This window comes from Bos grunniens, chromosome 2, assembly GCF_055505025.1.
Source record: "Bos grunniens cultivar Pamir isolate PY7600 chromosome 2, Bosgru_T2T1.0, whole genome shotgun sequence".
Classification (NCBI taxonomy): domain Eukaryota; kingdom Metazoa; phylum Chordata; class Mammalia; order Artiodactyla; family Bovidae; genus Bos; species Bos grunniens.
The window spans coordinates 111,258,969-111,279,442 of NC_141166.1; the positions used below are offsets into that span (position 1 = coordinate 111,258,969).

Below are 20,474 nucleotides of genomic sequence, written 5' to 3' on the forward strand. Positions count from 1 at the left end.
GGAGCGGCGCTCGTGCGTGTTATTAACCTTCAGATGTGATCAATCAGGAGGACTCCTTTCCCCATCACCAAGGGAACAGAAGCTAGGGGGGAGCGTATAGTGGGTTGGAAATCGGACCCTTTTCTCTACGGAGGCACTCGGTAGTATGCGCCGGTGGAGTACTTGGGGAAGCTCCGAGCAGGATGAGAAAACTGAAGTGAAAAAGAGATGGAGTCCTCTACGGGTCTGCGAGTTCTCTCCTCATCTCTGCGTCCTTTGCTTTTACAACGAACCTGGCTCAGTAGAGAGCCAGCAAGGACATGACCCAGGGAGAGGTTTCCGCTCACGGAGGCATCAGAAAGCTGGGGGAGCCGCGGGGCAAGTAACAGAGGCAAAGCTACAGCTCTTGTCTTCTCGAGGATATGGTAATGGGGGAGAGGAAAGGGAGGGAGAAGCACTCAGCGAGGCAGAATTCTTCACAGAATTTCTCTTTTCCTTCTCCTTACCCGACCCTCTGCCTAGCTCAAAAAACAGAGCGTGTTGAGTACGTTCTGGATTACTCATAGGGCTTTTTCTTTTCTTTTTTTCCGGGTGCAAACCCGTGATCTGGGTTTATAATCGCCCTATAAAGCTCCAGAGGCGGTCAGGCACCTGCAAGGAGCCCCACGGCTCTGCCCACGAGCTGCCCCCGCGAGCAGCGGCCTCGTGATTCCCCTGCTGAGCCGGTCCCCGCCTCCCCACTCCGCCTCCGCCTCCCCCAAAGCCAAGCAGCCGTCTCTTCGGATCGCTCTCCTCTCTTCCAGGAGCTCGCGTGCGGGACGGTGCTAGCAAAAGAGAGGCTGCATCTGGAGGTGACGCCGGGCAGATTACGCCTGAGGCAGAGCCGGGCCGAGCCGGGCAGATCGCTGGGCGCTACGCAGAAGAGCGGCAGGAGCGCGCGGCTTGCTGTCTCCCAGCCTAGGTGGGTAAGCGCGCAACCGCCGGGACCTTCCCAGTGCCCAGTTGTGATTGTTCAGCTGGGTCCTGTTCAGCCGCGGTTTCATGGCCAACCCCCACCCCCAGAGTCTGTCGTCTATACCCTCCTGAACCGAGAGCTTCCCGCCCGCCCCAGTCTTAGCTCCCGGTTCCTGCGCGATGCAGAGACCTCAGCCTTCACAATCATCCTATCCCCATCAGCGAGATTCATGCCCCGAGGACGCACAGAGGCTGAGGCTCACGCAGAAGTGGAGAGAGAGCGATTTTCTCCTCCGCTTCCCGGCTGCGAGCACCGGTCTCACCAACGGGCTCCTGGCCAGCAGCAGCCGAAGGCGCGACTCAGAGTGGTAACCTGTTACTTCCCCAGAAACCGCTGTCTCCCAGCTGCCTACGTTGCTGTGCGAGTGCGCGCGCGGGGCTAGGTGTGGGGGTCCTATGGAGAGTGTGGAGGCGGTGGCCTGCGGGCGCTACTCTGCAGGCTCTTGTATCTACCCAGCTTTGCCCGCACTCTCTCTGTTCCCTGGCCTTCGGAAGCCATCGCACCAATGCTGAGCGCGGAGAAGGGACGCCGCGCACCTATCCTTATCTGCCGCCTCCCGCCCGCTGGGCACAAGTTGGTTTCCCCGGTGATATTCCCCTTTCTTGCCTCCCTCACCCTCCCCAGGTCTGTACAGCGAGAAATCCGGGGTGGAGGGGAAATACAGAAACAAGAATGGAGCCCGGTTCTTGGCTTCGAAATGGCTTAAAGCGGGTGGGGCAAGAGGGAGACGAGCGAGGTTCCGACTCGCTGCTTTCTGGCTGTCTGGAGTACAAGGTGACTGTATATCTTCCCCAGCCAAATCCGAGGGAGACCGTGAAAACACAAACCCCTTTTTCTCCTCTCACCTTGTCTCACCAAAGTCCCCGTTCCCTGGAGCAGTTAGCCTCCTTCTTTTTAGGGAATTAGCCAGACACAACAACGGGAACCAGACACCGAACCAGACGTGCCCGCCCTGTGCGCCCTCCTCCTGCTCACCAGCCCCCCCACCCGCCCCGCGCCCCTCCCGCCTGCCCGCCAGCCGGCTGCTGAGACCCAATACGGCTTGTCACGGCTGGGCTGGAAAATCGCGCACTGAGTCTCCCTAGCCCTCCTAGCCCAGCCGCCCGAACCCGCGCGACCTGCACTGGCCTTGGGTTCCCCTAGTCTCAGCGCTGCGCTCCAGGTCGCGCCACCGCGCCGCCAGACTGGAGAGGAGCCCGGGGCTACGTTGCGAGCGCCCGAATCCCAGAGCTCGCGTGCACGTCTCCTCCTCCCCCAGTCCCCAGCCTGGCGCTCCCCCAACCCAGCCCGCCAGCTGCCCTTCCTTTCGCCTCTCCCTAGCCCAGACTTAAGCGGGAGCGTCCGCGCCCCCGCCCGCTCAATCGCCTCTCGCGCTCCTGGACCCCGGAAGCCCTCCCCATACAGCTCTCGAATCTCTTTGCAGCCTTTTCTAGTGCCCGACCGGCCGAGGACCCCGGACAGCAGAGGCCTCGGGACGACCGAGCTGATGGCGTCTTCGACCCCTTCTTCGTCCGCAACCTCCTCGAACGCGGGAGCGGACCCCAATACTACCAACCTGCGCCCCACAAGTAGGTCCTGCTCTAGTTTCCTATCAAATGATGGGGGCGCTGGACCTGAGGAGTCTGCGCTGGCGTAAAGGGAAGGGGGAGCGCGGAGATGATGGAGGCTAGAAAGAAATGGGGCCCTGACCCAGGTCTCAACCAGAGGTCGTTCGACTGCCAGGGATGCTAGGTGATTCCAGGGCGCTAAGAGAGTGGGAACCACACAGGGTCGGAGCGGCGGCGATCTTTCGCTACGGGTGAAGGACGCGCGGTGAGAGTGTTGTTTGTGTTGTGTTGTGTTGTGTGTGGTTTCTTTGCTAGGTGAGACGACCGGGGTCGGTGCACGGGGAGATGTGAGGAGCTGGGAGACTCAGCGGGAATAGAGTTTTCTATCTCCAGATTTCGTTGAGCCGAGATCTGACCCCTCCCCCTCCGTCTTTCCCCCTGGAAGTCTATAATCAGCGGAAATTTCGACGTTAATTGTAGCTTTTAGAAAACTCGGGGTCCCTAATTGCTCCAAATTTGCGTCGAGCTATTGACGAGTGAGGGAGAAGCCAGTGGCGAAAAAGGAGCATAAAACGTTCTGAGATTAAGCCTCTACATTTTAGACAATTAATTACATTTCAAAGACCAAAAAAAAAAAAAAAAAAAAGTGGGCCACATTCTGAGTGGCAAGAAGTGGGGAACAAGGAGGAGCCCAGAAGGTTTGCCAGGGAAGAAGGACAGAGCAGCCCTCTCTTTTTTCCGGGCCAGGAGACCTGTCAGCAGTGGACACCTCCCAAAGAGTGAAAGGGGGAACGAGATAAAAGGTGGTGGGAAGATTTATGTTTCCCCATCCCTAGCTCGGCGTGGCTCTTCAACCCATTTGTAGAATCTGGGCATAATTCGGATTGATTTCCTACCTCTTTGTAGAGGTGGGAAGATGGAGAAATTGTTTTCCGTTTTCCACTTTAGATTGAAATGGTCTCCCTCCAAATCTATCAGCTCCAGAGAGTAAGGGCCCCCAAATTTTTGTATAAAAAGGGGGCTTAAGGGTGGTACTGTGGTTGGAAAGAGGGCTCATTGCTTCGCTTTTATGGCACTTTCTATAAGCTTGAGAAAACATCAATTGTTCTCAACAAGGAAGGTTGGCAGGGGGCGGAGGAGGGAGTGGTCAGGTAAGCCCTTTATCCTACCCATAGGTGCTGCCCTTGGCTTCTTGGCAGAAGACCTCCTCTTAAATTTTTAGACTGCTTTCCAGTTCCCTTTGCAGCTCCGATGCCCCACCCCCAGGGAAGCTACAATTACCCACACTAAAGAGAGACTCAAGAGAGCCGCCAGCCTTGGTGGCTCATGAGCTGCACACTGGCCACCAGAGCTGCTCGGAGGCCTGAGTGCCTTTGTCTGTTGCTGAGGCACAGATGGATTTCTTTTCCAGTTCTCTCCACATTTCCCGCCCCTTTTCTGCTGCCTTGGCAAGGGTGGGTATCCATAGTGTTCATCCACCCTCGAGTCCTGCACCCCCATCACGCCCCTACTTCCCAGAGGCAGCCCCCAGTGGAGCCCATGTGCCCAAACCTAGGTCCAGACCCAGTAGAGGCACTGACCTGAATTCATTTGTGGCCTGGAGGTCACGCCCGGAATTCGCCAAGGCAGAGGGAAGATCCTGAAACACAGGTTCTGAGAAGCACCTGTCTTGTTTCCCGCCCCAACAGCCCAGCTGCGGTGAGCATCCCAGGCTGCACTCACTCACCTGGCTCTCTACCCACTCTTGCCTGCCCAGCTGGCTCCGCTTCTCTGCCCCTCCAAGGTCTCCTGGGAAGTGGCTTTGCTTAATTCACACAATTTTACACAACCTCTTACTGCAGCGACCCCGCCTCTTTGCCCTAGACCACTCAGTCTTCCCTACATCAAAGGGGCTCTCTCACTTCCTCTTCCCATCTCACTCCCTTTCTTTCACTGTAATCCCCAACTCTAAAAGGCAGTGCAATGGGTCTGAACTCCAAGCCATAGCTGAGTGACCTTGGAAAACTCTCCTCACCTCTCTGAGCCTCACTGTTACTATTTGTGAAAATGAGTCTTAGATTAACACTCCTCTTGCTTCATAAGATTATGAGGATTAGGTGGGATGACGTTTACAGTGAAAGCACTGCACCGGGTGGAAATAGCACTTTACCTTAAAGGTGCTGTTACTGGGGTTTAGCTTTCGCACTGATTTACTGTCTGTTGCAGGAACTCCATCTGTGACACGCTGTCTCTCTGACACGCTGTCTCTCTGACGTTGGGCTAGTTCCTCTCCCCGCTGAGGCTCTGTTGTGCCTCGGGTTTAATGGATGTCATTCTCCTTATCGCAGCCAACATTCGTCCGGGGCTGAAGGCACCGGCCAGGATGGGGTGGGGGATGGGAGGAACTAGAGACGCCTTGCTATGAGGAATCTGAGAATTTCTCGCTAGGCCCACCACACCAGGTCGCACGCGGGCTCCTCAGGCACCCCTGCACTCCTAGATGGAAGTTGAATCCTGAAGGCAGGCTAGACACTGAGGAGTCTGAGAATACGGCAGCTCCTGAGTCCCCGATTTAGACCTCGAGAAAAAGTGTCTGATTCCCTTTACTTCTAGAGATGCCGGAGGGAAGGGTTAATGAGGGGCAGGTTAGGAAGAGGGGGCAGGGATGAAGACCCCAGGCGCACTATTGTCTTACTGACTCCCCAGTCCCACTGAAGAGCAGCCAAGCGAGCCCGATCATCTAGTCAAATACTATTTTTCACCCAATTAATTCCTGAACTCTTCCGCGACCCCATTTCATGCCAGTTTATTTTAAGCTGCCACTCGGCTGGAGACCCGCCAAGAAATTATGAGACGCGTTGGTCCCAGATGTCTCTTGTGTTCCCTTTCCTGGCTGCTGTGGTCGCCCTTCGGGCAGAGACCAAGGGACAGGGCCTGCGGGTGGGTGCTGGCCAACTGAGGAGCCAGCCCTGTCCCACTCCGCGACCCCTCGGCGGCCACCCGACTTGAATGGCTGGGGTCGCTTGGAGGCCCAGCAGAGCGCGGGGCGCGCGGCCTCTCAGAGACACTGTTCCCTATCTGAAGTAGAATCGGAAAGGGACTGTGGTGGGTTCTCTGAGGGCACGAGTCTCCCTGTCAGCCCAAAGGTCAGACTCAGCTCGTTGGGGAAAGAGCTATTTAATGAGGCGCACTGGCAAAGACTTGCCCCCACCCTCCCCAGAACACCTTTGCCTTCGACCGGGTCCCAGACTGTCCGAGCCTCACTGAACGCACGTCTCTTGCTTTCTAGCGTATGACACCTGGTGCGGCGTGGCCCATGGATGCACCAGAAAACTGGGGCTGAAGATCTGCGGTGAGTGAAAGGGCCCGCTGGGCCCCAAAGGGCTTCGAGGCGAGCTGGCTTGGCGGGTTTGGGAGAGTGGGATGTAAGCGGAAGGGAATCCTGGCTTCTGAATGTTTTCGGAAGTGTCTACAGCCCCGACGCCAGGCGGAGACGCTCCTCTGCGGCTCTTGACCTTCATCTGCCCTCTTCTGACCTGTTCCCAAGGGATCTTTTCCGATAGGGTCCAGGGGTCGGGGCTCCCCTGGCTGGGGACGAGCACAGCGCCCCAGCACTACAGCCTCGCTCGCTCTTCGTGCCCCGCGCTGGGGCAGTTCTGACTGGAGCGCTCGGCCTGTGTGTCGCGAAGGTGGAGTAAAAAGGTCTGGCTTTCCTGGAGAGCAGGCCTAAGACGAGATACACGGCTAAGACGGTGGCTAACGCGTCGTACCTGTTCCGCCTCCACCATTGCGGGTTGAAAGTGGGCTTCTCGGCTGGACATTTTTGCCCCGAGATGTCAAAACGGATTCAGATTGCGTTCTTTGAGGCCTTGGAGACCAAAAGAAAGGATTGCCAGCAGCCCTAGGTGGCCTGCCTGGAGGAAGTGCGGGCAGTGCAAGCTAGAGGTTTTGCGGAGCTTGCCCTTGAAGGGAGAGGGAAGGGAAAGGGGGCCAAGGGGGCGTGGGGCCGCAAGAGGGAAAGAGGGGGTGTCGGGCACGATTCGTCAGAAAGGAAGGAACAATAGATCTGGGAGCTGGAGGGGAGGAAAGAACAGCTCTCCAGAGACGTGAGGATCCGAAATGAAAACGCCCAATGGGGTGTGATTTTTTTTTTTTTTAAGGAAAAAAAGATTTGTTCGAAGGGACACAGCTGAGTGGCTCCGGCTGAACAATGAGGACTTGCTTTCCTTGCTACATTTCACCGTCTAAAATCTCTAGCCTTATCGGGCCCAGAAAATACGGACGTCCCCGGGCAGGGGCAGGAGAGGCGGGGGAAGATTAACGAGGGGCTTATTAAAAGGCAGTCGCTCAGCTGCTGCGCTCGGGAGATAGCAGCGGCGCAGGCGTGGGCGCGTGCGCCCACCCAGCCCCGCGAGCAAGCCGGCGAGCCCGTGGCCTCTGGGACAGATCTTCCTGGGGCCCTGCATCCTGGGGCCCCAGGGCGGCGGCAGTTGGTGGCCTGAGCAAGAAGACTTATTTAGCAGTTTCTGGGAGAAACCCACTTTCCCCTGCCTGACCGCGCGGCGCCCTCCCTGCGATTCTGGGGCTTCGTCCCCTTGATCCTAGGAGCAGCAATTACGGCGAGGAAGGGTTGCTCAACTCCAGGACCTAGGCGTTCTGCGGGGAAAGCCCAGCCTTGGCTTTGGCCCTCTCCCCTGCACGCGAGTCCTGGGGCCGCGTCCCCGCGCGGGGGCACCAGGCGGCGGCCGAGCTTTGTTCTATAAATAACCCCCTCCCCCCGCCGCCATTCCCGACTTAATAGCCCGTTTCGCGCCAGGTCCCTTCGGCGGCCGCGGCGCTTGGCTTCGTCAGCCGTCATTGTCATGCAGCTGGGCAAGCAGAACTGAGCGGGCCCTGGGCGCCCGCCACGGTCGAGGGCGGGGTGCGGGCGGCTGGGGCCGAGAGCTGCTTTCCCCGCGATGCAAGCTTTGCCTGGAGGGCGGCCCTCGTCCATCCTGGTCCTAGCTTCCTGGCCTCGGTCCCGGGCGGTGCCCCCTGTTGCCCCGACTACAGCCCTTCGGAGTCTGGGAGAAAAAAAAATCTAAACGCCGCTTCGGGAGACACACCCGAAGTGCCCCGAAAGGGTAGAGGGGCAGGAGCATCCCTGGATCCGGGATTAGGTGTCCCGGAACTGGGGTCCGCGAACTGGGAAGTAGAGGCTTGCATTAACTTCCTCGGAAGAGGAGCTCTGGCGGAATTTGGGGGCTAGCATCCTCGGGGAGTTTCTTCTGTTTTTACCCTCCTCCCCAACACTAATTTCAAGAAAGTTGCAACCCCTGTAACAGGAGAGGGCTGGCAGTTTGCCCACGGGAAACTGGCTTCTGCTAGTATGCAAGCTTTGGGGGCCACAGGCTAGAAGGCTTTACAATAAGTTGGATTCTGAAAGGCAACACCGAGAGGATTTGTTTTTCCGTACTTTGAGCCAGCTTGGGCTTTCCATTTTAGTCTAGCTCCCGGAGGCAAAGTGCAGTCTTTGGTTTTGACCTGAATCCACAGCCGGTCCCCTCCTCCACACACAGATACCCACCCCGCTTTCATCCCAGGCCTTTGTGGGCTTGTAAGGTGCCCTCTTGGCCTGACACTATCCAGGTTGGTTTGACCTTTCACCTTAAGATGGTTGAGGGGACTAATGGTCATTTTCTCATTTCCAAATCCATTGCCCTGGGTAACCCCTATTAAACGTTTCAGTGCCTTGCCAAGATTCAACCTCTTTCACTCTCCTATCCCCATCCCCAACCAGAAAAACAAAGCTGCTAGGAAGGCCCTTGGTCTCACTGGTGGGACCCTTAGTTCTGGAGGCAGAATCACCTGGGAGAGCAGTCAGCCAGGAGAAACCCCAGGACTTGCCAAGAGGTGGAGAGCAGGGTGGTTATAGGTACGATGGTGTGACCTAAATAGAAGGAGATACAGGGAGCCCTGAATTCTGTTACTGTGCTCTGCTGACTTACTGGTGAGTCCTTGGGGCTCAACCACTTCTTTATGCAGAGCTCCCAAACTGGCTCCCAGTTACAGCCCCTGAGCTGTTTTATTTAGCCCCGTGCAGTGTGTTTACGTGTGTGTCTTATTTTGTGTCAGTCACCAGCTTTTAAACATAGATTTCGAATTCTCTATGCTTACGTTTCTTGAAACTAAAAAAAAAGTGTTTGAGGTAGAGGAGAGATCTGGCAGGGTACTCATATTCCAGAAAAGTCAGGAAAAGAACCCCGTTCTCTGATTTACTGCTGCTAAGTCACTTCAGTCGTGTCCGACTCTGTGTGACCCCATAGACGGCAGCCCACCAGGCTCCCCCGTCCCTGGGATTCTCCAGGCAAGAACACTGGAGTGGGTTGCCATTCCCTTCTCCAATGCATGAAAGTGAAAAGTGAAAGTGAAGTCGCTCAGTCATGTCCTACTCTTAGCGACCCCATGGACTGCAGCCTACCAGGCTCCTCCATCCATGGGATTTTCCAGGCAGGAGTACTGGAGTGGGGTGCCATTGCCTTCTCTGACCCCTTCCTCTAGGGAGATGCAATTCCATGCTATAGCTTGATGGGTGACAGCATGGGCTTGGGCTTCAGGCCTCACTTGCTCCCTTGGCCAGGTAAGCCTTATGCCAGGCTCAGTTCAAAGCCCCACTTGGAAACAACCAGCTTGAACCCAGTGCTTTCTAATTCCTCACACTTCCCCCAACTCATGGGGCTGATTAGGCCTTTGAGTGTGGGGTCGGCTGTGAGGAACCAGCAGCAGAGCCCAGAGAGGCCCCACTGAGGCAAGTGGAAGAGAGCCGAAGCTGCGGTCAGCTTTGATCAGGTTGTAGCACCTCTTTGCCTCCTAAGACTGTTAAGTGACCAGTTGTTCACAGGCTTAAAGTGAGTGAAAATCGTTCAGTTGTGTCTGACTCTTTGTAACCCTGTAGACTATACAGTCCATGGAATTCTCCAGGCCACAATACTGGAGTGGGTATTCCCTTCTCCAGGGATCTTCCCAACCCAGGGATCAAACCCAGGTCTCCTGCATTGCAGGCAGATTCTTTACCTACAGTCTGAGCCACCAGGGAAACCAGGTCCTTATAGCTGAGATATAGAGCAAAAGGGAGTACAGTCTGCATCAGTCTCAGGGGCCTCTGCTTCTAAGACCACTTGCTAGCCAGGGAGGTTGTCAAAGCACTAACCTCAGTGTCCTTGAGGACATTGTCCACCACCTCATCATCCTTGGAGAAGCATACAGTTCCTTCCAGAACCTCTCAGAGCCCAGAGAGGCTGGGGCTATTGACCTTTTTTTGAGGCTCCCAATACTTTAGAAAACATATACCTTCCCAAAGAAGTGTTATTGTGCAAATCATATCCATTAAATGTTTACATTAGCAAATTAATGGCTTTTATCATGGATTATAATGTAGTATTGGCTCAGATGGTAAAGAATCCGCCTGCAATGCAGGAGACCTGGGTTCAGTCCGTGAGTTGGGAGGATCCCCTGGAGAAGGGAATGTCTACCCACTTCAGTATTCTGGCCTGGAGCATTCCATGGACAGAGGAGCCTGGCAGGCTACAATCCATGGGGTCACAAAGAGCCGGACACGACTGAGTGACTTTCACCTTCATAATGTAGTATAAGTTGTGCTATGCATGAGATAATTACAAGATGTATAGAACACACTAGTTCCTAGTGCACTCCAGGAAGTGTGGTTCAGGAATGGGATGCAGGTTTAAAGTTGCGTTGTAATTGTCATCTTCCATTCCTATTAGGACACCTCTGGGAATGCCTGTGTCAAGAAATCCTTGGGAGATAATCCCCAAAGCCCAAATGCAGGTCCTGGTCCTTTCCCAGAGGAAAGGAGATGCTCAGGGGTTTCAAGGCAGAGACTTTTCCAGGGAGTGAGTCAGAGCCAACCAGAAGTCAGAGACCTGGAGAGCGGGAGTTCAGCAAGGCGGGACCTCATCTCCATTAGAGCACCTGGACATGGTCTTTTCAGCCTGAGAGATTCCACAGCTGCCAGTTCTGGGCGTAGGGGAGCAGTCTTACCCAGGAGCCAGGTGATCCTGCACCCCTCTGGTAAGTGAATGAGGGCTTCTGGTTTAGGACTCTAAGGGTTCGAAGGAGGAACTCAAAGTAGGAGAAGAGGTGAGGGAGAAGATGCAACCCCTATCTTCATATCTAAGTGTGGAGCTCTATTATAGGGTATCCCCAGCCTTCTGATGTCCTTTGGAGCTTTAGTGATACTTTTAAAAAGTGCTGGGAACAGTTGAAGTCCTGGTACCTCTGCCTTTCTAGTCTTCCCTCCAAAAATAGACCCTGCTCCTGCATGTGGGAGGATTCTAATCACCCCCGCCTTCCCCCTGCATTCCTCCTTCCTCCACCCCTCACCACTGAATTACAGTCCTGGGGAAGTAAAGCTGAATTTCCCAGAATAACTTGCCTCTCTTCCAACCTCTTGGGACTTTCCTCCAAGCTTGCCTTGTGACATTTGTGGCTCCCCAAGGATCTTGGAATCTACAAATACAGCTTTGGGGTCACCAAGAAACTTAGAACTTTCTTCCTCTTTTCAGGGTGTTGTATTTCTGACTAAGATTGAGACTGAGTTGAAGGAGATGAGGGAAGGAACAGAAGCAGGGATGGGTGGAGGTACTGAGGGAGGAAATAGTGCTCTTGGCTGGCAGAGTCTCCAGCCCTTTCAGTTCAGCCTGCTTCTGGGTTTGCCGCTGCTAATGTTTGCACTGCTCTCCTCAAACAGGAGAGACTTCCATCCCTTCTGAGAGGCAGAGGGGAGGGCTTTGACTCCCCCCTGGACTCAGAGTTCATCTCCATGGAGTTCTTCTCAATGTATTACATTGTTGGTCACCAGCTGCCAAACTGTAAGCTCCTGGAGAAGAGGGGATCTCTCTCATTTATCTTTATTTGTCCACCATCCTAAATGCTTAGCTTAAGTCCTTTTCCACAATAGGTGCTCAATACGTATTTATAGAATTAAATGTCACCAGACATAAAATTTTAGGCTTTCTTGTCTCTTTATCCAATACCTTTATTTAAGAGGGGAGGGAACAGGGAAAGCTGTACTTCAGGTTTGGGTCAAAAAATTAAACTTATATTCAACCCTGGTAGCATTTACCTGGTGTACCCAAGGAAAGCACCTTCCCCAGTGCTCAGTGCTGGTCCTCACCTCCTCCTCCCTCTGGCTGCACAGCCCGTAAACCCAGTACTGGCAGCATCCTCTCTGTTTGCATCCCTTCCCTTAAAACCCCATCCTGGGGCTGGTTACTGGAGTGGAAGCTGTCCAATTGACTTAATTCTGCATTCACTGTCATGTTCAGAGAGGAGAATGGGCTTCACTTACTGTTTTTCTCTCTTGCATGACTGGGTCTGTACCACTGATGACACTTGACACTGCCCCCTCCCCGCCTGAAGGCGAGCAGTGCCAGGGCCCTTACATTGAAAACACAGACACGTGGCTTCTTCTCAGGGGATGCGAGGATCCTGCTTGGAGAGTCAACCTGGGCCGGCAGCTAATCCTGTGAGGCTGGGAGTTCGCTGCCCTTCCTCTGACCCAGCTTCTTGTGCTACAGGCTTCTTGCAGAGGACCAACAGCCTGGAAGAGAAGAGCAGGCTTGTGAGCGCCTTCAAGGAGAGGCAGTCCTCCAAGAACCTGCTTTCCTGTGAAAACAGTGACAAGGATGGCCGCTTCCGCCGCACAGAGACAGACTTCTCCAACCTGTTCGCCCGAGGTACTCCCCACCCCCACCCCAGCCCCAGCGCTAGCCAGTAGGCTCCTTATTGGAGTTTCTTTACTTTCTCCTGAACTTTTGCTGATCTTACCAAAAGAAGTTATTATTCCCTCTGAAGCATCATAAAACTGCTTTCCCAACATCTGATTAGAATATTCTCCCTCCTTCCATACTGTCCAGGTCGCCATCCTTTGAAAGCTGGATGAGGATAATCAGTAAAACAATCAACTCTAAAGATACTTGCAGGGACAAATGTAGATTCATAGAATCTGAAAATCCAGAACAAGCTTACATATAAGAAAATCCAATGATTCTCTTAATAGCGTTTATGCTCCAAGAGTAGTGGCCACTACAACAACAAAATCACCCTGTGGAGAGCTGTGTAACTGGGCCTCATGACCAAATTGCTGTCCTAAAGCTCGTTTTTCTTTTGAAGATCTTTCAGTCACTATTGCTGCCCCTACAACAGTCTCAGCAGGTGCTTTCCCAGTCTTTCTCGATGAGCTCAAAGGTAAACCCATCACCACACCCTTCCATGAGCTCCCCACAAGCCGTGGAGGCCAAACAGGAAGAGTAAACAAGACTAACAAAATATGAGAGGGGTAATCTGAAGAACAGACAAAGAACATCATTACAGCCAGTCTGTTCTTGAGCTGTGACTGACAACTTCAGCTTTTGTCCGTGGCTGCCTTGCCTGTCTGACTCTGCCTAACAAAAGTTGGAACACAGAATCATGTCCTGGCATCCCAAAGGCCGAGCTGCAAAGGATAAGGTCAAGAGACAGGCAGGAGTTCCCTCTCCCACCCTCCTAAGCTTCATCTTCCAGTTCTAGTTTTCAGTCCAAGGACATAAAGAACCACCGTCTTCAGGGAGTCCTCAGCCTCTACCCACAGAAGCCTCACCTTCCATCAGCAATAGATCAAGCACATCATAATAACACCAAACCAAAAGCCCAGTGTCTGAGCCAGATGTACAGAGACATACCTGGTTCTAGGGCAGCAAGACAGAAGCCCTGTACATCACATGCCTGACAGGTGCCCAAATGAATAACAGTGGTATTGAGCAGTGGTAGGCTGCTCATGGCTTCTCAAAGCTTTCTATTTATGAGCATATTAACTGTCAGAAAGTCTGTGAACTCCCAGGGAGTATAAGCAACACTTCTGTGTATGCGATTATGTACATTTTTCTGCAAAGATGGTACAACAGATAATGCACATATGTATCCTGGAAGGAAATTAGGCCTATATAAAGATACCATGGATATTAGGGATTTCTAAGCTGAGGGAATCCAGATAGGAGTCAGGTGATAACCACTCATTGACTTTTCCCCCTCAGATCTGCTTCCGGCTAAGAACGGGGAGGAGCAAACTGTGCAATTCCTGTTGGAGGTGGTGGACATACTCCTCAACTATGTCCGGAAGACGTTCGATCGCTCCACCAAAGTGCTGGACTTCCACCACCCCCACCAGCTGCTGGAAGGCATGGAGGGCTTCAACTTGGAACTCTCTGACCACCCCGAGTCCCTGGAGCAGATCCTGGTTGACTGCAGAGACACCCTGAAATATGGGGTCCGCACAGGTAATGTTGGGGGCCAAGTGGACCTGCAGAAGCACCTTTGCCCTGCGGCAGACCTTTGCCAGTGGTCAGGATGAAGAAACACAGACCCTGGTGAAGGAAGCAGCAAAGTACTCCCTGACCACAGAACCTCCAGAGGCACCAGCAGTTGGGGGAAGGCCCAACCCTGGCCTTATTATTATTTATTGTTGTAAAAGCCCATCATTATTTATTGTTGTAAAAATAGACTTAAAGGATACAGATACATGGTGCTGTGTCAAGTTCTATATAGAGTTTCATTGTTGATTTTAGGTTCTTCCCAACCTAAAGAGAGCAGAATGGTCCATCCCTCACTTCTTTTCTCTCTTCTGTTTTCATCCCTGCCTCATTTCTGATGAATCTTACGCTTGCCTGTCCCTGAAACTGGGGAGTATTGGGCCCACTTCCTTTTCTTTCTATACTAGTTTCCTATGGCTGCTACAAACTGGGTAACTTAAGACAACAGAAATTTATGTTTTCTCACAGTTCTGAAGGTTCACATTCTGAAGGCTAGAAGTTCAAGATCCAGGTGTCTGCAGGGCCATGCTATCCCTGAAGACTCTTGAGTGGGATCCATCCTTACCTCTTCCAGCATCCAGTTGTGGGAATTCCCTGGCATTCCTTGTCTTGTAGATGCATCACTCAGTCTTTGCTTTCACCTTCACATGACATTTTCCATGTGTGTGTCCAGATTTCTGTCTTCTTTGGATTAGGGGCTTCCCCAATCCAGTGTGGCCCCATCTTAACTTGTTTACATCCACAAAGACCCTATTTCCAAATGGAGTCACAGGAATCAGGGGTTAACACTTGAACGTGTCTTTTACGGGACACAGTTCAACTCACCGCACCTTCTATTTTCCAGGCCCCATGGTCACACACTTAGACACTCTTCTCATTCTGTTCCATCCTGTGGAGTTTAGAGGTTCTGAGGCACCAAATGCTGTCTCCAGTGGGGAGCCCTGGAGGATACCCTCTTTCCTCCTTTCTGTGTTATAGGAGCTCTCTCTACTTGGTAATCCTGGCCAAAGTACCTCAAGTTCAAAGACTTTGAGGATCTCTGTCTGGCTCTTTCTAAGCCTAGGAATCAAGCAGTGGTTTCTTCTTCCTACCGTCTTTCCCCACTGCATCCTGGCTTTCCTGAGCTCTTGGGCAAACAGATGGACAGGAATTGGCAGTCCGTGGCATAGTTGTCACCACAGGGAAGTCCCCGGGGCCATGACTGATAGCATCTTGTTCTCTCTCTCTCTCCCCTTTATTATCTTGCTCACTCTTCCTAGTCATTTGAAGATATGACTGGGGAGGGTGTGGTAATAGAGCTGAGTAAGACTACTGGATGTTAAAAACAAGGGTTATAATGAAATAACGAGGCTTGCCAAAGAATTCCCAAACAGCTTTTGAAGTCTGCCAACACCACTGGTTATAAGGGTAGCTTCCTTGAATAACTGCAAAATGGCCAAGACTCAATTATATTACAAAGTCTGCGTTTGATTTTTAAAGAAGAGTGTGTTTGTCAGTTCAGTTATATCTCGCCTTGGTCTGATGGCTAATCTGTTCCTGGATATTGTTTCTCTTTTGTCTGAAGGCATTTGTTAGTCTGTGTCCATCTTTTGTCTTTGCTATGCAACATGATTTGGATATATTGTCAACTGGTGTGATTGCATTTATTTATGATTCAAACCTGTATTAAAATGAAATATTTATTTTCAAGTGAGTATTAAATATATACATATGTACACACACACACTTATTTATATGGACTTCAACAAAATTAGTTATGTTGTAGGAGATACAGATTTTGTTGGCACTGACATAAGTAGAACAAAATGAACTAGTTTAAGCTATTTAGAGTAATTTACATGAATGTCTGGAATCTGGCCTTGAACTTACACTAAGCTTACTATTTATGCTTCTTTTATTTTCTCTAAAGATCAGTATTATTTTTCAAGGACTCTTGGAGTGCAGAGATTGGTATATTCTGCTATAAGAAGTCCTAGTCCAGATGTTCTGAATGAGTCCTCGTCACATGGAGGGAAGGGCAGACTTTCAAAGAGAAGGACTCAGATCAGGAACATTCCAACATTAGCTCTCTGACAGTTATTTCAGAAGCACAAGCAATTTCTGCTGGAAACACAGCAGTCAGCACATCTTTCTAACACCAGTTCTCTGTCAGACACCCCTAGGTAATCTATTGCAATGGCTCCTTCATGACAGCCAAACCTGCTGTGTGGGGTTGAGTTTTCCCATGAACACCAAATTGGCCAAAATTTGGCAATAATCCTGAATTTGCCGTTGGCGAGAACAAAGCCTGATAAAGCATGTGGTGGGTTGAAAATGGCTTTTAAGTTATATAATAATGTAAATTATTCTACCAACAAGTCAGTGAATGAATGAGGCTGTGTCTGCCCCTGTTTCACAGAGCAGATGCCAGGTCACCTCAGCAACATATGTAGTTTAACAGTCATCCAACTATATGTGGGCAAAATACACCAGTGCCTGACATCATTTTGGACTGACACAGAGGCCCAGAGAGTGATGGCATGCCTTGGCACCAGCCACAGAGCTGGCATCAGCTCTGCACAGGCACAGGCCCCCTCTGAGGCCTGCAGCCTCTTCTTCTCCATGAGTATACCTTGACTTGGGTATTAAAAGCTTGAGATGTTAAATTAAAAATTGAAATATTTATGGAGAAAAATTTGACCACCACATCCAGATTTGTTTTTTTTTTTTTTTTTTTAAAAACACAGCAGCAGAGCTCATCTGGAAATCAACAAATAAGATACTGGACAGATTTTTCTTTTTATGACATTGGATTTTTAATTTAAAAGCATTATGCTTTAGAAACATGAGTTTGAGAGCCATCTTCAGTGCTAAATGTTGATAAAGTGTGGGTCAACCTCCCCTTCCTTCAGTATTCTTGGGCAACCCTATTAGGCCATTGGGATGGAGGTCCCATCACTGTGGCATAGTGGAGTGGAACTTTTGAATTGAAGACAGAGTGAAAAATCTGAGTATGCCTTGATACTTGTCTGTTACTCACCTCTTTAGGTCATCCACGATTTTTCAACCAGCTCTCCACAGGATTGGATATCATTGGTTTAGCTGGCGAGTGGCTGACATCAACTGCCAATACCAATATGTAAGTCCCACATATTATTTTCATGTAAGCAACCATGTTGTCTGAATATGGCTTGTTGGGGTAAAAGTCCAATTCCAATGGTTCTATAAAAATTTTTATGACATTTGCCTTCGTCGTCTTTTCTCTTAAAATCTTAGGTTTATCACAGTTCTGAATTAATGATGGATGGTTGATAAACTATATTTTAATTGAATAATGCAGTTTAATAAGAACATGGTCATAAGAAGTAATAACTCTAACTTTTAAAGTTTAGTGTGAAACTTCATGTTAAAAGACTTAGCATTTCTTAGTGATATGTTTAAAGAAGTCATGTTTTGGGGTACAATCTTGGTCCATTTTCCCACCCAAGGATATTGCTCCTTATCATTTAAGTCATATTTTCTTCAAAATTAAAGGGGACTGTAAAGCCACAAACCAATTTGATCAGCCTATGCTGAACCAGAAATTCTAAAACAATTCATGTAGTGATAGTCCTTTGAAAGGAATTATATATTGCTTTGAAAGGAATTATATGTTCCTTTCAAAATAATTGATTGTTTTTCTGAATGTGAAATTTTTTTCATATTTATTTAAGTAGGCAAAGCCAAAGTCTTCCAAAGCCTTTGCTTCTAAGTTCTTGTAAATTTATTTGAAACTGATCTAAAGTCCTGGTGGGTATGAGGGGTGTGTGTGCAAGTAATATTTGGGTACTCTTCTGGTAATCACCCTACAGTTTATTCTTACATGCACATGCCCTCTCTGAAGACAAGGACAGACTACTAGTTGATGGAAAGTCATCATAACCTACTGAGTACTGTCTTTTCTTTAACTTTATGATAATGTTTACCACTCTCTGTATATCCAGACAATGGTACTACATTCTATGAAAGTATCCAGAGGGAAATAATATGGTTATTGCAACAATTTTTAAGTGACTTTATAAGAGTTATATGGATTTTAGTCACTAGAAATATTTGGAAAATAACTATCTACTTTTTAAGTTTGTGGTAAAGTAGGCTTGAAAATTAAATTTAGCTTAAAGAGTGGTATTATTTAAAAAGATAAATTTCATTTGACATCAAGATAGAATGTAAGTTATTAAAGTTCTAGGTATTCTATTTTTCTTAAATAAACTACTACCAGCCACAAAGCCTGAAAGGGCATTTTAAACTTATATTGATTTGTGTGTGTTCCAAAGCTGTTTAATGATGTGACTCAAAATACTTAACTACATTCAGAAAAATTTCTATTAATTAAGGATTCCTTCTTTGTTTATTCATTTAAAACAATGACAAAATTTAAAAAGCAAATGTGATAACCAAGGCCATTAGTGCTAAAAGGCATAAAAGATTAAATTGATTGAAAAGCAAAATGGTTTTCCTGCTCCCTGCTTGTAAATCAAGTTTAACTTCATGGATTGTCCGTGTTGGATCACTGAGGCTCTGGAGAACTGGGAGGAATTCGGGTCAAAGATACAATCACCTGTATGATCTCCTCAACAAAACCTCCTCTTCCAGTCTTTATAATCTTTGTGGTTTGTGAGATAAAAAAACATATCAGCAAACATAGACATCATAATATATTAATTATAACTTGAAAAAGATGCTAATGCTTAATTGAACATCTCACAGTAAGGAATTATTTTAATTAGAAAGTTTAGCTTTTTAAAAGAAACTTAAGTATTTAGAAAATAAATGAGAAAAATAGAGTAAAAGGTATATACACATTAAGGCCCAAGGACCCTTAATTATATATAAGCACCGAATTTTCTCAGTGTCTTTAAATGTGTGTTCTGTAGGCCTCTTGGCTGTGATCTCCTAATATATATATATATAGCTCAATCTCAAGGTAAATAAAAGAAATTCACCCTGTTGAACCATTTAGGACCACATATTCTCCTAAAAGGCTTTCCTTTAACCAAGGCGATCTCACAAATTCTTTTTTTTTTTTTTTTTGGTATGTGTTCATAAAATCAAAGTCCCTTACTCTTTCCTTAGCTCAGCCATGAAATGCTAAAATATTGCCCAGCCATCTGAGGTCAAGGCCAGTCCAACTAAATGGCACATAGTAATTGCAGCTGTACTGAACAGTGGATATTTATAAAATATGATCCGATTCCAACAGATCGATCGCAAAGGTTATTTACAATTGTGAAATCGTTTCTGTCAGTTCTCAAGACAAGGCATTGTCTGAAGAAGTAATAACTATTATCTAGAAATTGTTCTAAGCCAGTTCCCCTGGAAGACCATGAAATGTGGCAGCACTGTCAGGAGCTTGTGTAGAAATTGGCTCCCTTGTGACAGTACCTTCTCCAACTGGGAACAGTGTTCAAAATAAGTTTAGGAAAGAATGGCAAAAAGGTCTTTTCTGACTGAGTAGGATTTAATTAGGGATATACTCATTTTTTGATCTGCAATATTCATTGAGTTTGGGTGGCACTGGAAATACAGAATAATAACTACATTCCTCAGTATAGTCTCTTTAAAAGAACCATCCAATGTTTCCATCCCGGTGACAAAGTATAAGGCACCTGATGGTTAGAACAGAAGGAACATTCATGTTTATGCTTTCACACCTTCCTGTGCATTCAGCTTGGAGATATATTCTTCCAAGCAAAGGACTCAGTGAAGATTCAGAGAAAACATCACCAGTGTGTAGTTGGCCACAGCATATACAGCTCTTTTCTTCCAAAACATGGCCACTGGTCACAACTGTGCAGGTAGAGCAGTGCCCGGGTGTAAACAACAGCCTGCCTTCAAGGACCTGATGACAATACATAATCCCAGTGGCAAGATCTATCACAGCCCTTTGTTATGAGGTTATGATTTCAAGTCTCTAGCACTTTATTTTCATAAAAATTACACAGATGGAATTTTCTGTGCGGGTTATCCGTCACTTTATACTAGTAGGCAGGTTGTTACAAAGGAGCCTGTAGTGAGTAGTTCCTCGTTTGTCATAGAAAAGCAGCTCTGATGTAAAGGACTTGGAATTCAGGCTGGAAAACACCCTAAACATGAGATCTTGGAACAACTCACTGAATTTCTCTGAACCTCAGTTTCTTCTTCAGAAAAAAAAAATGAAGAAGAATTATATCCATCTTACAGAGTAGTTCTGAAGACTAACCAGGATGCCAGGGTTAAGTGCCCATTGCATACAAGTTACAATGCACACACCCAGGAAAGGCAGCCACCCCACAGGTCACTGTTCCACATCTGCAACCCCTCCTCCCTTCAACCTTCCAGCTCTTTTCTTTCTGTCTCTCATCATCTCTGAACATCAGAGGAGCTCACTAAGCTCCCCCTCAGGTGTGTAACCACTTTTAAGGTAACCACTCTATCCAAAAGGAGGATAAAATCTAAGAGGAGTGTCAAGTTAGTGAGTCAACATAGAAAATTATTTCTTCCTCTCATTAAAATAGTTCCTGTCTTAGCAGTCACCAAGATGCAGCGTCCTTGTGCCTTTCTGATCCATACTGAGGCATGTGGCTCTCATCTTCAGTATCCTCACCT

The 20,474-nt window shown here is 49.0% G+C and overlaps 2 protein-coding genes across 4 annotated transcripts in view; both read left to right on the forward strand.

The window, feature by feature from the left end:
* Nucleotides 1–940, forward strand: LOC147378522 (uncharacterized). Its single transcript, XM_086357498.1, has 2 exons — nucleotides 1–404; nucleotides 783–940. Exons 1-2 carry the CDS (start codon nucleotides 146–148, stop codon nucleotides 938–940), a joined length of 417 nt encoding a protein of 138 aa, XP_086213624.1. The 5' UTR covers nucleotides 1–145.
* Nucleotides 801–20,474, forward strand: part of GAD1 (glutamate decarboxylase 1) — a 39,006-nt gene continuing 19,332 nt past the window's right edge. The window contains exons 1-7 of one of the 3 annotated variants that reach the window (XM_086357208.1): nucleotides 801–940; nucleotides 1,156–1,301; nucleotides 2,418–2,562; nucleotides 5,810–5,872; nucleotides 12,099–12,257; nucleotides 13,593–13,835; nucleotides 16,896–16,986. In XM_086357208.1, the coding sequence (XP_086213334.1) occupies nucleotides 1,164–1,301; nucleotides 2,418–2,562; nucleotides 5,810–5,872; nucleotides 12,099–12,257; nucleotides 13,593–13,835; nucleotides 16,896–16,986 (839 nt within the window). In that variant the 5' untranslated portion in view covers nucleotides 801–940; nucleotides 1,156–1,163. Of the gene's footprint in view, nucleotides 941–1,155; nucleotides 1,302–2,417; nucleotides 2,563–4,506; nucleotides 4,698–5,809; nucleotides 5,873–12,098; nucleotides 12,258–13,592; nucleotides 13,836–16,895; nucleotides 16,987–20,474 lie in introns of those variants that run through there. The other 2 variants (XM_086357216.1, XM_086357221.1) reach the window with 2 other exon arrangements.

Excerpts from the sequence above, each read along its gene's own strand:
- LOC147378522 (XM_086357498.1), top strand. The coding sequence starts at position 146 with ATGCGCCGGTGGAGTACTTGGGGAAGCTCCGAGCAGGATGAGAAAACT. Across the intron at positions 405-782 it reads CTTGTCTTCTCGAGGATATG|GAGCTCGCGTGCGGGACGGT; the intron begins GTAATGGGGGAG and ends CCTCTCTTCCAG.